At 43.1% G+C, this 17,301-nt stretch overlaps 1 protein-coding gene across 1 annotated transcript in view; it reads right to left on the bottom strand.

Annotated features, from left to right (window-relative positions):
• Window positions 1-12,997, bottom strand: part of LOC138283656 (uncharacterized) — a 426,145-nt gene extending 413,148 nt beyond the window's left edge. The window contains exons 1-2 of the mRNA XM_069221591.1: window positions 12,868-12,997; window positions 9,840-9,998 (exon numbers count right to left, since the gene is read on the bottom strand). Of these exons, the coding sequence (XP_069077692.1) occupies window positions 9,840-9,998; window positions 12,868-12,997 (289 nt within the window). The remainder of the gene's footprint in view (window positions 1-9,839; window positions 9,999-12,867) is intronic.
• Window positions 12,998-17,301: the final 4,304 nt, after the last annotated feature.

Below are 17,301 nucleotides of genomic sequence, written 5' to 3'. Positions count from 1 at the left end.
AACCCCTTTACCTGCCTTACCGTGCCATGATCCTGCAACTGACTATCCCTCAATTCAAGGCATGTGTAAACCCCAAATAAAGCAACATTTAACATCCTCTTGGCACCTTGGCTGGGGCGCAGCAAGCAGGCTGTGTATAAGTCACAGATCTTGCCTCTGATTTGTCAGTTTCACAGTCTATTAGTGTTTCACTTACTTTCCCAAGGTCCTTGCCTTTCAGGGTCACAGAGTCTATACAAAATCTGACGATACTGCATGCACATCTGTCCACCTGTGGTTTCACTCTCGGACAGTTTGTCCAGGGCAACAAGGCTCACGGAGGTCCTTTCTCTAGTCTTGCCAGCTTTTCCTACCCAAGATCCGCAGCAGACATTGGGGATAAGTTTTGGCAATCTCTTCTTCTGTATCTTGCTCAGTCTCAAAGCGCTCTGAACCACTACTCTCTTTGTCCAAAATCAGTGCTCTCCATTTGTTGTTGGTCAGGTAGAGCTACTGTTCTTGCACCATCTTATTCAGTTCTGCTCTCATTTATTCCTTTATCAGTAGTGGCTTGGCTCTTTTGTTCTTCCAGTGTCTGGAAGGTGCTGATCGCCATCCAAGTACTCTCTGAGTATTTGGTGGTGGACCCAACCACAAATCCTGCTGTTTCAACCATGTCCATGCCTCCTGTGCTGTCAGGAAGAAGTGGGCCTTGTCCCATGCACAGTCCTCAGCTTCGCCAGGAATATTAGTGAATATTTCAAGTTCATCTGGCGCAGGATATTTTTAAGTGGCACAAAAGCTCCTCTCTGACGCTGGACCAGGGTGGTGTCGTCCGGATACAAATTTACTTCACGACCTCCTAGCATCCATGGGCCATGTTTGCTAGAGGCCTGCAGGATTACACCTCTATCTCTGATATTCATGAGTTGTGCTATTTTTAGGCGCGGGTCTGCACCCGGCATTGGTGGCTTCGCTGGTATTCGGTGCGTCCTTTCAACTGAAAAAAACGTGACGATTGCTTCTACTACAGTATCTTCCAGTCATTGTTCAACAAACAATTCCACACTTGGGCCCTCTGCCCCTCAGGAACTCCTACCAGGCTCACACTGTGTCCGAGAGACCTGCCTTCCGCATCTTCCATGTGGTCCAATAGCATCTTCATCTCCCTCTGCATATCGCATACCTTGACATGAGGTCTTTTCTTTGGCTTTCAGGTGTATGGTGTTAAGTTGTGATTCTGTCTCCTTGGCCAGTTTTTGTGATCTTCTAGCTGGAATCCTACCTCAGTAACCTCTGTCGCAATCTGACCTTCCCACGCTGACTTGGTGTCTCCAGGATCATCGCTGTGTGCTTAGCCAGGGGATCCTCTGAGACCTCTGCATGGTCATGCATGGTTTTCTCTGAATCTGCCATTTCTCCCCGAGGTCCGTTCTTTGGTGCGCAGGTCCCCCCCATCACTTCAAGCTTATGTTATTACCCCCCTACCCGTTCATGCGCGTTTTGCTCCCAATCTGCCATTTCTCCCTGAGGTCCATTTTTTGGTGCACGGGTTCTCCCCATCACTTCAAGCTTATGTTATTACCCACCCTCCCCATTTGCCAGCCCTTCGGCTGGATTGAGTGGTGGGGCAGGTAGATAGTAAGGGCAGGCACACTCACTTGTCTGTATTTATTCCCCTATCAGTGGGGAGTTGCCATATGTGCCCTTGGCTTCAGGATACTAGAGGTCAGTGTGGACTGATTTACAGTTAGGCAAGCAGCCGTTTCCCCAGTGCACTGTTCCCCCCTCCCTTCAAGCTGCGGGTATGCAGGGGCCCTCCTTCACCTCCAACCCACAGGTCATTCAGGTATTCAGAAGGGAGAATAAGGCGGAGATATTACGTGGCAGACTGTTGGTATCTCCGTGTGCCCCTTCAATCCTCCGACGACACAGACGAAGGCCTCTGCGGACCACCTATATGGAAAGTGGCCCAGCTGCAGACTGTCACCTCATCCTCCCATCATTTCTAGGGTGTTTGTTTGCTGTGGGGCCCGGCTCTGCAATATGTGGGCCTCAGAGTTACTCTGAAGAGTGTCCCTTCCTAGTGGACCTCAGCAGGCCCACTGCCACCGGCGTGCTTGCCGGTGCTCCTCCCTTCTGGTCCGGCACCTCAAAGTGCGACATTCCCTGTCCGGGGTTTGGTCTGTTGCAATCCCCTCAGTGCTGCAGTCACTGTAGTCTGACAGCTCCCCAGCCACTGAAGTTGCTGCCCTAGACAGGAGGCCTAGACAGGATCCTTAGCTGCCTCCAGGACAACTTTACCAGCATAAAAGGATGATGGACGGAGTGCTGAAACTTTTCACTGTGTGAATGAATGTGTGACTGGATGTGTGCGTGGCATTAGGAGCTGCTCCCTGTGGGCGGGAGCAATGACAGCTCCCCCCGTAGCCCTCAATGTTACTATGGTGGTTACCCTGGGAGGGCACCAACCTTTAAAGGGTGGCAGGGCCCCAAGGAATGGGGTTCCTGGGGCCAAAATCGTCCAGTCGAAGGGGGCCACGCATACGTCTCTCCTCATAAAAATGATGCCGGCCCCAGGGGATGGGATCCCCAAGGCCAAAATCATCCCGGGGAGGAGAGCCATGCAGCTTCCTCCCCTCCAAATAACGCCAGGCCCTGGGAGATGGGGTCCCATGGGCCAGAATCGTCCCAGGGAGGGGGCCATGCGGGCCCTCTTCCCCTTTATTTAAAAGAGTAGCACCAGGGGTGGGTTCCCCAGAGCCTAAGAAGGCTTGGGGAGTGGGGCTATGCGGCCCCCCATCCCTTTAATAAGAGGTGAATTTGGCAGTGACATTAATGTTTTGAAGTAAGTTGTATGACATCACCTATGACATTTCAAATGACAAAGTTGATGGCACTACTGATGACATCATCCAAGTTTCTTTGGTACACATTTCTCTTTAAACAGGTTTACCATCAGAGCTGCGAAAGTAAGTGCAAAATAGCTTGGAATAATATGAAGTGTCTCTACTGCTATCATACATACAACCTCCAATAGGTAAAGCAAGCATCTGTTATTTTCAACATGGGTAGCTCAGTTCATGTTGACATGAACCACAAATGAAAGGGTAACCTTTCCTCCACACTGTATTTGATCTATATAGAGCTGTTCTGGGTAAACTAAGTTCCTCTAGATAATCAAGCACGGTTACATAACTAATTCCCTACTACAGACACTCTTTACCTGTATCAAACCCCTGACAGTCACTGAGCCTACATTGAGAAATGAAGTGGATCTGAGTAGAAAAGTGGGCACTGTTAACACTGTTTTCTCTATGGAGAGAGTTTACTCTGTACCACACTGTTTGCAGACAGTGAATCGCATAAGAAATACACCACAGAGTATGAAAAGCTATCTACTAAACACACGCTGTATGCAAAACCTGTCCTAGGTTATAGATAGATATGTAGATATAGATATACTAGATCTTAACTATAACTGGCATTCATCAGTAGATAGTTATAGTTACGACCTAGTTTCCATATAAAAAGCGATTTTTTTAACTTGGCTATATCTTTGGCGCCGTTTGACAATTCTTCTCAAAATATTCCCCCCCCCAAAATCTTGTTGTGCATGGAAGGTTTTGGAGTGATCTATCAAGCGGGGGCCGAGAAAAAGAGGGGGGTCAAAAAAAGTGTGTTTCCCATTTTAATTCCCATAGAGATTTTAGACATGACTACAGCCCAAACTGCTAGACAGAATTACACCAAATTTGGCAGGGAGGTAGCTCTTGATCCAGAAAGAGTGCTTTTTGTTATTTGGTGTAAATCCATTCAGTAGTTCTCAAGAAATTAAAGGAAAAATAAATTGGCATATCTGGGCAGAGCCTAAGCACAGATCTCATGATGAGATCTGATTGGCTGTCAGCACTTCAACCAGAAAGTGATGGCAATCATCCTGGGACCAAGATACATGATAGCATCCATTGAAATGCATTGTAGTGAATGGCAGGTTTTGAGAGTTACAAAAGGGAGAACATATAGAGAGCAATAACAAATATTTGTTACAATACAAATCATTTGTTGATAGTACCATGCTCATTTTAGGAATTGTGATGTGTCCCAAGGTGATTTTACCCTTCTGGGATTTCATGAATCATGTTTGAGAGAAAACTGCTTTATCATGATTGTCCCATAGAGGTTATGGAAGGTGCTCCAGAAGCTAAAACGAGAGCATTTTTTCTATAAATTCACACGATCGGTCTCAGTCATATGTATACAGTTTTACTTATGACAAAAGTGTGGCACAGCTGAATCCATCTTGATTGAATGAAGCTGGTAAAACTTAAAACATTTAATTTAGAAAGGATCACAATGAGGTTTGTCATAGAAATTATAATTAGTACTGTAGAACAATGGTTCCAAATCTGTGGTTAGGGGACCCTGGGGGTCCGCAAAACCTCCTCAGGGGGTCCATGTCTGCTTAGAAAATTAACTAATATTAACAGGTTAATAAAGTGGATATAAAACAAGTGGATAAATGCACACTTGAACATTTAAAAACATAATGTAAATGTAAAGGAATTTGACATTGGAGGCTAAAAGTCAAATTAATATCCTCAGATTGATTATTGGGAGCACTGTAGGTGCATCAAACAGAATATAGTATGGACGATGTGCGGTTTTAATTGAATTTAGAAAAGCTAATTGTTTTCTAATTAAATAAAATGTGTTATCGTTTGTGTATGTGTTTGATGAAATACTTGTTCCTGTGTTTTTTGTGTATTGTTTTGCAGTTCAAATCAACACTGTTAAGGCCTGGGTCATTGGCTTCCAGTAATGACTCAGCAGGGGGGGGGTCCCCGGATTCCAGTAATGCTTCAGTGGGTGTCTCCGGGTTCCAGTAATGATAAAGTAGGGGTCCACAGAAGAAGTCAAAAGGTTGGGAACCACTGCTGTAGAAGGAAAAATTAGGACATATTTTAATTGAGTTCTGAGATACCTTCCTGTTGTACTTCCAACAGCCTGTCAGTTGATTCCCTTGTGTTCTCCTGCAACCAGTGTTGCCAGATTTTAAAAGCCTTCTATAGCCCAAAGCTGTTGAACGACCAGCCCAAAGTAAGCCCAAATGAACCGGTCCCAGACCAAAAAGTAGCCCAAACTTTTAACACTGAACTAATGCAATTGTAGGCTGAAGCAAACATTTTAAAGCATAAATCAAATTTCTATAGTAAGCAAATATGTGAAACTCACAGTGCCTAGATTATTCATTGCATTACACACGCCGGGGCAAGTGACTTGTTTCAGGGCAGACAATTGACTCTTTGGATTTGTCGTGTTTTGAAATGGAGAATGAGCCAAAGGATAGCAACTCCCTCGTATTCAAGGTTAAATAAGAGGTATGCTCTAGCTTTCAAACTGGTTTTATAATAAAGCAACAACTCACCGATTACAGCAAAAAGTAATACATCTTAATGGACTACCCCTCATACTTAACTTTTCATGCCGAACTCAAGTATGTGGAAAGCAGACCCAATCATGTTTTCCCTTTGCATTTTACAGTTCAAGTCCTGTTAATCCCAATATGTCAGCCCCAACATGCAAAGATAACATTTGCTACATTAGCTCCATCATTAACCTATGATAAATAGATTCAAAGCACAACCTTTGTTCTTTTCACTGCCTTTCAGATGCATATGGTAGATAAAGGTGAAATGCAAGTAGCCATCTAGCATTTCCAGTGTGTATCTGCAGTCTGCTCTACTACTGTTCTACTTTCTGGACTTTTCGTTAAATGGGTAGCAGACCAACATTTCACTCATTTCCTGCCTCCTTCAGACGTACTCAGGCACTACCCCTACACTTGTTTTAGCGGGCTACCTCTATCCTGGACAGTGGAGGTCAACAGGGCCCTGCAGAAAAATACATCCTTGTGTGAGGTGAAAAAGGCTGTTTGTGTGAGGCGATAGATACCCTTCTGCAAATTGCTACCAGAGGCCAGAACACAGTGACCCAAACTCCGTGAACTTGAACTTAAATTATTGGTAAAGGCTAGTGTTTTGTGTCAAATGCAAGCAATGGCTACGCTGAGCAGAGCATGACTACAAGTGATGTCAATAATTTAGGCACTAAGATCACGAACAGAACCAGGCAGTGAGGCTGTGCACTGACCATGTACCCTCATTTCGCTTAGCTCAACCAATGAGACCACATTTGTGCTTGCACTGCCTGCAACTGGAGTGAAATAAATGAATACATCAGCTGAGCACACAGCTCAAAGTGCATTAAAAAAAGTATGGGAACAGTGATGCTGCATGCAATGGGGCAAGGTTAAACGTGTGGCTAAAAAAAAAAAAATCTCTTTGAGGTAGCCACATACATAACTCATGCCCTAAAATAAAAAACAAAAAAGTTAAGTTAATCACTGTATATTATGAAACCTCTATTAGTTAATGCACTGAAAGGTCTGTGTGTAACCAAAAAGCCAAAAAGAATTGTGTGTTGTGCAAATGTAAGTCATTAGGTTAAACTTGCATTACTGGCAGTATAAGATAGACTGCTACCAAACGTGCAAAAAGGTTTCAGATAAAACGGTTTAAGTAATACCCAAACTGAATGATTTATTTTTATTTAAATGCCCTGCAAAGCACACACTGCACAACTCAGCTGGTAACCCCCTTTCATTACGAGACGAAAACAATAACTCTGTCATCACCACCCTTCATGTGATTTCACCCAGTGCTTAATTTGTGCTTGTTGTTTCCGGTGCAGAACACCGGCACTTATTTTTGAGGGACGGCACTCTTTTTTCCTGCCTCAAGCATTTACTACGAGCAAAAGACACATATGGGAAAGACGGAGGAATGCAAAAATGAAAAAGAGCGCCAGAAAGGGAGAGAGCAGAAAGCTGCAGGAGTGAGGTGAAATGGCAGGGACTGACTTAAAAAGGACTAAAGAGGCCCAACATGGCTTCAGGATTAAGCTGCCCTAGTATTCCATGTTTGTACATTTAATTGCAGCAGCCGCGTTTTTAAGAGGAGAGCTTTGGACACCGGCACGTTTTTATTTACAAATTAAGCACTGGCTATGCCACCCTGGATGCCACTCATTCTTAGTCAATCCTGCCATGCTTTACATCCTATGCACTCTCAATACATAATTAGCCCCTGAATATTACAAATAAGGAATACAACTACTCACAAGTCACAAAGGCACAAATTAAGGTACACTTACCTTGTCTTCCGCAGCTGCGCACCAACCGGCCGCACGTCAGTGTAGGCAGGGGCCATAGGTAGCACCAACACAACGGGAAGGGGCCAGGGGGGTATCTCGGGCCCCAATCTCGCAGTCGCACTCTGGGGCTGGCGTCAATTCAGGAAGAGACTTTTCCAGGGGGGCCCACCACCACACATGTGCAGGCTGAGGCTCACGGCGCCAAGAGAAGAGCCACCCACACACACAAGACACCACCACATGGCACGTGTACAGCCAGTGAGAGACAGCGCGTCGCAGCCAGCATTTTAAATAATGCTGCAGTGGCAGGCCAATAATTTTTTGCAGGGGCGTCAATTGTAGCGCTCCTAGATTGACTCTCTGCCCCAACAACAATTTTCATGCGACGATTTACCGTCAGTCATGAGTCACGACACCGACTCTGACTCTCACTCACATAGGAGAGTGAGTGATGCAGTGACATGACGTGACGTGAACTGTCGATGTGAACCCACCTACCCAACAACTTCACTGCGCACAGTGTGCAGCGCTGCCTGGCTTACACAGGCCGCAGCCGCCACTGTGCTGCGCAGGCGCAGCCCGCGGTGCGCTGCCGCAGAGGCTGGCAGGCAGGCTGGCAGGCTCAGTGTGTGGCTGTCTGTCAGTCATCTCAGCGCAGTGGCGCGCTGTACTGCTGCATAGGCGCACACTCTGAGACTTGTGACCGTCAGAGACAGTGACGGACGAGTATGAGTGACGTGAGTGACGCGTCCAAAGTGCAAGTTCATAGACCATGATGGCAATGAACTTGCACTGGAGCGGAGGCACCGCCCGAGGAAAAAAAATCTGCACAACAATAAAAAAGAAGCCCAAAAAATAGCCTCCCGCCAGTTGACTATTTTCTCGCACAAATGGGAAAAATGTAGCCCATTTGTGCGGGAAATAGCCCAATCTGGCAACACTGCCTGCAACCTGCCAGTGTTCTAAAGAGCAACTAGAGCGCTAACAGTCTTACTTATGACAAATGTGTGGCACACCTGAAGCCATCTTGAATGAATCAAACTGGTAAAACTTAAAACATTTAATTTAGAAAGGAGCAAAATGAGGGGGTTCATTTTGTCATAGCAATCATGATTAGTGCTCTAGAAAGAAAAATGAGGTAACATTTTATGTGAGTTCTAAAACATCTTCCTGATGTACTTCCAACAGGAGAAGCCTGTAAGTTGATTCCCTTGTTCTACAACAGCTTCCCAGAGTGTTTTAAAGAACAACTAGAGCGCTAACAGTCTACTTATGGCAAATGTGTGGCACACCTGAAGCCATCTTGATTGAACTAAACTGGTAAAACTTTAAGAATTTAGTTTTGAAAGGAACAAATTGAGGGGTTCATTTTGTCATAGGAATTATGGTGTGTGCTGTAGAAAGAAAAATTAGCAAGTTTTAAGTGAGTTCTCAAATATCTTTCTCTTCAACTTAATTAAAACACTCTGGCATGCGGACTGAAACATGCACTTTCAACACCAGCAGCAGACTGCCAGTTAACAACCTGATGTCTAGCAGCTTACAATGTTCTAATGAGCAACTAGAGTGCTTACAATCTGATTTTAGGCCACAATTATGCCACATTTGAATGCCATCTTGATAGAATTAAAGTGGAAAACTGAAGCAATATTATACTGAGGATACTACAGTAAATAAGGAAGTTAGGGAGACAGGCCCTGCATCCAACCCCTACTCCGCCATGCATTGCAATGGGCAATGTTAAAAAAAAACTAGAAATTCGCTGAAGAAACCAAAGTTTACAGGGATCTTATAGTTAGGAAACAGAGTAAAAGAAAAATCTCAGAAATTCACAAAAAAAACAAGAGTTACAGGGGCGTTATAGTTAGGTTCAGATTTTACACACACAAAACCATAGAAATTCAGCTGTTATAGTTAGTTATTTCAAGTAACTATAACTTGTGCCCTAAGGTAACTATAACTTGCTCCCTCGCCATGCACTGTTAGTGACTCGAGATATTACATCACTCATGACATTTTCTTTGACATCATTGATAATATCACTGTAACATTTGCAGCAAAATTATTGCTGAGAAAACTGTGCATGGTGAGAGCCTAAGTTACCTTAGGCATGAGTTATCTTTCCTTGAAAGAACTCAGCTGAATTTCTATGGTTTGTGCGTGTAAAGTCTGATCCTAACTATAACGTCCCTGTAACCTTTGTTTTTTAGTGAATATATATATATATATATATGTATATATATAGATAGATATATATATATTTTTTTCTTTAATTTATTTTATTTGTTACCTGCGTGATAAAGTGCTGCGGGTAATACCTGCAGAGTAAAGATTTCGGGTTAAAAGCATTGCAAGGTAGAGACTGTGGGGTAATGGTAACATGCCTTGATTTGAAGTTCTTGTGCACCTATGAAAAATTTAGGGCAGGCAAAAGGTATTTTGCAACAGACCCAGAGTGTCAACCATTCTAATAGAACCATTCCTGATCCCAGAGTACAGGTCATTCTAATAGTATCATTCCTTCTCCCAGAATGTCAACCATTCTAACAGTATCTTTCCCCATCCTAGAGCGTCAAACATTTAATAGTATAATTTCAGATCCACAAGTGTCAACCAGTTTAATAGTATAATTCCTGATCCTTTACCTTTGCTCTCTTCTTCATCCATAAGGCTCTTTGCCATGTCCACTCCCAGTCTAGGGAAGCTTTCATCCTTGTTAAACGTAGATATAATCTGCAGCTCAGACCTTGTAGGTTTAGCCTCTTCGGAGAAATAAAATCCTGTTCCATAGCTGGGAGCTGGAACTGAATCCTATAAGAAGAGCATCAGTAAGATCTCTGGCTATCCTTGGCAATGACCTACACTGCACAACATTCAATAACAACAATAACCATTCATATTGCATGCACACAATACTGCATTATCTCTTGACATATCTCTTGTAGCATTCAAGTCTGTAGCATTCAAGCTGTAAACCAAGAAAGTTTGAAAGGAGAAGCCTGCTTTACAGGAATTCAAACCAGTAACCCAGGCCAGATACGATTAAAACTAGGACCATTTTTAAGTAAAACCAAAGATATTCAGAATTAGCCCAGGACAAATTATTCAAATTATTGAGAAAGGCCAGTTGGGTAATGAGGAACATTTTGAAAAAACTGTTAACTTGTAGGAATTGGAAAGCTATGTACTTTGAAAAGGAAATTCTAGGACCGTTCATGAAGGACACATACATTTAGAATGAGAACAAGGGCATTTGTATTGAAATCAGCAACATGTGTTATACACATGGGACACTTAGATGAAACACCAAAGACATTTACTAAAACATCATTAAACTTTGAAAGGAAATACAGAATTTGTGGAAATAAAATCAGGGACACGGGAAGAAAACCAAGATTATGATGATGGTGGCAAGGAATGTTTGAGAGAAACAGGGACATTTGCAGCTAAAATAAGAGCTCTTTGTGAACAAATCAGAAACGTTTGGAACAAATTAGAAACATGATTAGGAGTTGGGTTGCTGCTTGTGGAACAATTATAGAGAAGGGAGTCATTACTTAACACTAATTCAGCTGTGAATATAATGTAAGCCATGAAACACTGACCAAAAGTGCATTTTTCCCATAAGTTATAGAGAAATGATTTATAACGACATAAAACGTTTGCAAATAATTTCAAATGTGATTGCACATTTTAACAATTATAAATTTTCACTTTCAAATGTTTAACAGTCTTCATAGAAAACTATAAAGGTGTAGTGTCGGTTCAGGTCATCCTGCCTACTTCATGCTCTGCCAAAGACTGGAAATAACAAACTAAACTCCCGCCACAGGGATCCTGCTCTGTCTCCCTGGGACTCCACATTTGTGGAACAGTGGTGCCTGCTCTTCCCCTCTTGTGAAAGCCCAGGACGAAAGACTGCATGGATGATCCCCTGTATGATTGGTTGGAATTATGAATTTTCTCTCACTCAGTCTGAATGGCCCAGCGTTCATACCTGTGCCTCCGGTTTGAGATAAAAACTGTTTTTACCTATACTTCTTGAGACGTTTACTGCACTCCCACAGATGGGCAACTGACCAGGGACAGAGATTTCTAAATTGCTGTTTTTACCAACGCTGGGGACAAGCCAATAACGCCGGAGGACGTCCTACTGCTGTGACCTGCCTTGATAAAAGAAGATAGTTTGATAGGTGGAGGGAATCAGACCTCTGAACAGGAGAACAGGGAGTTAGTCTCAGCTGGCCAAAGCCAGCATGGAACAGGTCTCAAATAAGTGAGATGGCTGGGAGCTACAGGGAGCGTCAGCCCATCTGGCTAGAACCAAACAAAAGACCATTGTTTTTTAAGAAGGTTAAGAAAGTGCAGGTCAGGATCCAACTGGGACAAAAAGTAGGATCAGGCACTAAAATAAAAGTGCCCACAATTAGCGAACCAGATGGCTAAAAAAAAGTGGGCTTCTTTTGAAAATCAAGCTAGTTTTGAACTTATAAAGACACTCTGCCTGAGCATTTTGCAAGGTATGGGAGATGGCCTGCTTGTGTGTTTGTTGCAGGCAATGTCTGTAATAATATCGGGAATGTCAACAGTAAAAACCTGCCCACCGACCATAAAACAGGCCCACAAACTGCTAAAACACCGACGCAGACACAGATCTGTCAGATCAGCCCATTGGGCACTGCCTGATTGCCCTTTAGACCAGCCCAGCACCAGTGCTGGTAACATTCTAAAACAAAATGTGGCAAGTATTATCACTCTAAGCCACCCCAGGAAAATTCATGACATTGTGAGGGTCTGAATCACCCATGTTTAGGGGCGCATTTCACCATAGGTCATAAGCCAAAGTCTGGGACTGCTCACCTACATTCTAGAGCTATTTGAAAGCTCTTACTAGCCCTTCGAGTTCCTGAGATATGGCAGTTTGAAGTCATGATAGGAGCCAAAGCTCTAAATCAATATTACCTAATTGCTGCTGAGAACTAGATTGTGCCCCTGGGTCTGTGGATGCCCCTGCTAGCGCAGGTGTATTAATAAAAATTATTAACGAGTGTTCATGTATTCCGAATAAGTGATTTGCGTAGAAAATATAATAATGTAGAAAATAATTAACGCATTTGAAAATGTGATTACGAAGAGTGTCTGCCAATGTTCACAAAGTGTACTTACTATTGAATTAATATTCTGAAATGTTGAATATATGTTTGACTAACATAGTAATATGTCACATTAAGGGTTATGCATTATGCTCCAGCTTTATTAATTGTAGGCCTTAACTTAGCAAATGTCTTGGCCTAGTTCCCAGGCCTCATGTCAAAGCTGTAGTTCTTAATGTTGAATAAATGGCTGTCCTAGAGAGTTAAACTGTGATTTCATTTTGCATTGTTTAAATGTGCTCATAGCGGAAGTTGTCTCATGAGAACCGACTGCTAGAAGATGCTGTTCTTGTTAATGTAACATTTTATGTGTAATACATGTGAGACTTACTTTCTCAGGAGAAGAACAATGGAGATACTGACTGGAGTGGAAGCTGCAACAATATTGTTACCTGACAAGCCGGATGATGAGGACATTGCAAGACAACCTATCGACGACATGTGAATGGAGTAATGTTAGAATTCATAGATTTGGAGTTTTAGTTTTATTGGACAAAGTGTGAACATGCGATTAACTCACCAATAGGGATTTGGGAAATAGTTTTGCTAGTTTTGATTTCATGACGTTCACTGAGAGAAGACACTGTCATTGCCCATTCTCTTGCTGGCCGAAAGGTCAGTATTCCCTTATGCGTCTTGACAAGAGACATGCTTAACTTTAATGCTTAAAGACTTTGCATGTTTTGAACTTTGATGCTGAATCCCGATGCCCCGCTGATGGACTGATGCCCTGAGGACGAAGACTGAGTCTGCTTGCTGCTCCACACTGAGGATAGGTATTATGAATTAGACCGTTGATCATTATGAATATTTGCTTTTTCTTTCTAGGTACCAACTGCACTGTTTTAATAGAGCCATAGTTAGATGTTTTTCCAAATTTGTGTTACTAAATTATTTTGCATGAACCCCAACATGCTGATGCTAATCCGATGTTAGTTAAGGATCCTCATTCATGAAATTGTGCTAAAAGGGATTCATTGCTTTATGAATTTTTCTGCTGAATTTGAATATATATAATAACTTTGACGCAGTTGACTTTGTTGTTGATTTGCACCATAACCTTAGAATGTGTTGTAGTTCACGCTTTGATTAGATTACGTTTATTCCGCCGCTTTGGACAGCCAGTATTGTTTCAGTATGTGTTTCATTTGATATTGAGTTTAATCTACATGACCTTAGCATTGTTAATATAGGGAAATAAATATTCTAACTTCTACTAAAAGGTGTGGTTATTCATGACTGAAAGCTCATGGTGCGTGACAGTTACTGCCTCCATTGATTATTACTGTTATTTATTGTTGGTGATTATTGATATTGTGTATTGATTATTGAATATGTACTGGATATATGGTAAAAACATCTTAATTGCGAGTCAAAAGGTTCATCAACCTATTTCCGTCCCCTTGTAAGTTTACTTATTAAGGTCAGACGAGCTAGCACCCCCACACCCCCATCTTAAACTTCTGACCATGTAAAACATTTAGCAAGATATAAGGTCCTAGAGCTTGGTAATGTTGCGGTATATACTGTGGATGCTAGATCATTTCCAGCACCTGTACAACTATTTGTGACTTGGGTATCTTATTGAGCATGAACTGTTCTGCTTCTGATCTGTACCCAGTGCTCCATTTTCATTGACCACCAAACAACGGTGCCCAGGTTAGGTGGACACTGGCCTTTGATAAGCTCCTTGGCACCCTAAATCCAGTATTTTGTGTAGGTGGAAATCTTGGTTCAGTTCTAGGAGGTAAGTGATCTCCTATAGGATGTTTAAAACAAGTTTGTCCTTTAAGACGTTTTTCTCAGATTCATTGCGCTCTTTACTGAAACTTACTGAATTCACCGGCCTGAACCTGCCGTGGCTTTAGTGGAAGCTGTCATAACAAGAGCGAGGTGACACTGTTTCCAAAGACAGCCAAGATTTCCAGATGGGAGACACTGCCTATAGGCCCTATGTTTAATTTGAGGATAGCATGCTGTTAGAAATGGGGTCTTTGGTTGACAGTCAGGTTACCCCCTGTTCAAGCAAGGACCCTCACTCTAGTCAGGGTAAAAGAGAATCACCCTCAGCTAACCCCTGCTTACCCCCTTGGTAGCTTGGCAGAGCAGTAGGCTTAACCTCAGAGTGCTAGGTGTAAAGTATTTGTACCAACACATACAGTAACTTAATGAAAACACTACAAAATGACACAACACCAGTTTAGAAAAATAGGAAATATTTATCTAAACAAAACAAGACCAAAACGACAAAAATCCAACATACACAAGTCAAGTTATGAATTTTTAAAGATTAAACTAAAAAAATAGCGCTTAGAAACAAAAATGCTTCGATGAGATGTTAACAAGGCGTCGTGACGGAGTCGTTCCCAACAAGCCGACACCAGCGGCGCCGGACACGGAGTCGTGTAGACCCCCAAGTACAGTACCTTTGGTGAAGAGTGAAAACAAGCCAATGCGCGAAGTCGGGGATCGCAGCGTCTGTGCGAAATGTTGAATCCGTGCACTTCGAGCGGCGTCGGTCACGACGTGGTGCGGCGACTTCCACGTAGTCGCGGACTTCAGTGGGGCTGCAGCGGCATCGGGCCTGCGAAGAGCGTCACGTTCCAGCGAAGGTCACGGCGTCGGGTGCAGGTGGCGTTACCTGATTCAGCAGCGGCGGCGGTCCGGAGTCGTCCGAAGTCGATTTCCTTGGATTTCCACCAGCTTTCCTTTCAAGGGCCCAGGAACTGGATAGGGCACCACTTGTCAGAGCAGGAGTCTCTCCAGAGACTCCAGGTGCTGGCAGAGAGAAGTCTTTGCTGTCCCTGAGACTTCAAACAACAGGAGGCAAGCTCTAACTCAAGCCTTTGGAGATTTCTTCACAAGACGGAAGGCACACAAAGTCCAGTCTTTGCCCTCTTACTCTGGCAGAAGCAGCACTGCAGGAAAGCTCCACAAAGCACAGTCACAGGCAGGGCAGCACTTCTTCCTCAGCTATCAGCTCTTCTCCAGGCAGAGGTTCCTCTTGGTTCCAGAAGTGTTTCTAAAGTCTGTAGATTTGGGTGCCCTTCTTATACCAATTTTAGTCTTTGAAGTCACCTTTCTTCAAAGGGGACTCACACCTACTTGTGAAATCCTGCCTTGCCCAGGCAAGGCGTCAGACACACAGCAGGGGGTTGGAGTCTGCATTGTCAGAGGCAGGCACAGTCCTTTCAGATGAGAGTGACCACTCCACCCCTCCCTCCTAGCAGAGATGGCTAATCAGGAAATGCAGGTTACACCCCAGCTCCCTTTGTGTCACTGTCTAGTGTGAGGTGAAAAACAACCCAACTGTCAAACTGACCCAGACAGGGAATCCACAAACAAGGCAGAGTCACAGAATGGTTTAAGCAAGAAAATGCTCACTTTCTAAAAGTGGCATTTTCAAACACACAATCTTAAAATCAACTTTACTAAAAGATGTATTTTTAAATTGTGAGTTCAGGGACCCCAAACTCCACATGTCCATCTACTCTCTAGGGGAATCTACACTTTAATCATATTTAAAGGTAGCCCCCATGTTATCCTATGAGAGAGACAGGCCTTGCAACAGTGAAAAACGAAGTTGGCAGTATTTCACTGTCAGGACATATAAACCACATTACTATATGTCCTACCTTATCCATACACTGCACCCTGCCCTTGGGGCTAACGAGGGCCTACCTTAGGGGTGCCTTACATGTAAGAAAAGGGAAGGTTTAGGCCTGGCAAGTGGGTACACTTGCCAAGTCGAATTTATAGTGTAAAAGTACACACACAGACACTGCAGTGGCAGGTCTGAGACATGATTACAGGGTTACTTATGTGGATGGCACAACCAGTGCTGCAGGCCCACTAGTAACATTTGATTTGCAGGCCCTGGGCACCTCTAGTGCACTTTACCAGGGACTTAACAGTAAAACAAATATGCCAATCATGGAGAACCAATTACGTACACATTTTAAACAGGAGCACTTGCACTTTAGCACTGGTTAGCAGTGGTAAAGTGCCCAGAGTAATAAAAACAGTAAAATCAGAGTCCAGCACACATCAACAACCTGGGGAACAGAGGCAAAAAGTTAAGGGAGACCACGCCAAGGATGAAAAGTCTAACACATGCCAACGAGAAAGCACTGGAAATACGTTTGGATCTTGAGCATACTCCAGAAATTACTAGAACTTCTGGCTTGCTTTGCTATTAATCACCTTAATTGCCCTGCATTTCTCATATCTAAACAAAATCTACCTTGTTAAAAGAAACAACTTTGACATAACATTACTCTGTTAGATAGTGTCAGGTTTCAGAACCCACAGCCACTGGGATAAATCTCGACTGCCTGTGCTAGTTCCAATTAGAGAACCCAGGGCCAGATGTATCAAACATTTTTGCATTTGCAAACGGTGCGAATCTCAAAATTCTACAGTTTGCGAATGCAAAAATGCCTTTCAAGATGTATGAAAGACATTCGATGTGCAATTTTAAGGAATCGCAAAATTAGCGATTCCTTAAAATTGCAACCCCATTTAGAGAATCGCAAATTGCGATTCTCTAAATAGGAAATCGCAAATAGGGAATGCCTATTTGCGATATCCAAAGCAAATGTATCAAGCATTTCCTAAATGCGAATTGGGCATTTAGGAAATGCAATTACTACCAAATCCAATTTGGTGGTAAGCATGTGCAATTTTTAAAAATGAAAAGGGCATGTGTGCATTTCACATGTCTGCAAATATTGTTTTGGTGTGCATCAGAGGGGGCCTTAGGCCCCCAGCACCCTGAGGTTTGCATTACCTAATTTACGAATTCCTAACTGCAATTCGCAAATTGGGAAATGCAAAACCATTCGCAACTATGGGCCTACAGGCCCATAGGGATGAATGGAATCCCATTCTCTAATTGCGATTCGGTAATAGCAATTGCGAATTTTAAAAAATCACTATTACCGAATCGCAATTT

The sequence above is a fragment of the Pleurodeles waltl genome, chromosome 3_1 (genome assembly GCF_031143425.1).
Source record: "Pleurodeles waltl isolate 20211129_DDA chromosome 3_1, aPleWal1.hap1.20221129, whole genome shotgun sequence".
NCBI classification, from domain to species: Eukaryota; Metazoa; Chordata; class Amphibia; order Caudata; family Salamandridae; genus Pleurodeles; species Pleurodeles waltl.
Note: the sequence above shows the minus strand (reverse complement) of the source record. Positions and strands in the feature narration are given on the sequence as shown.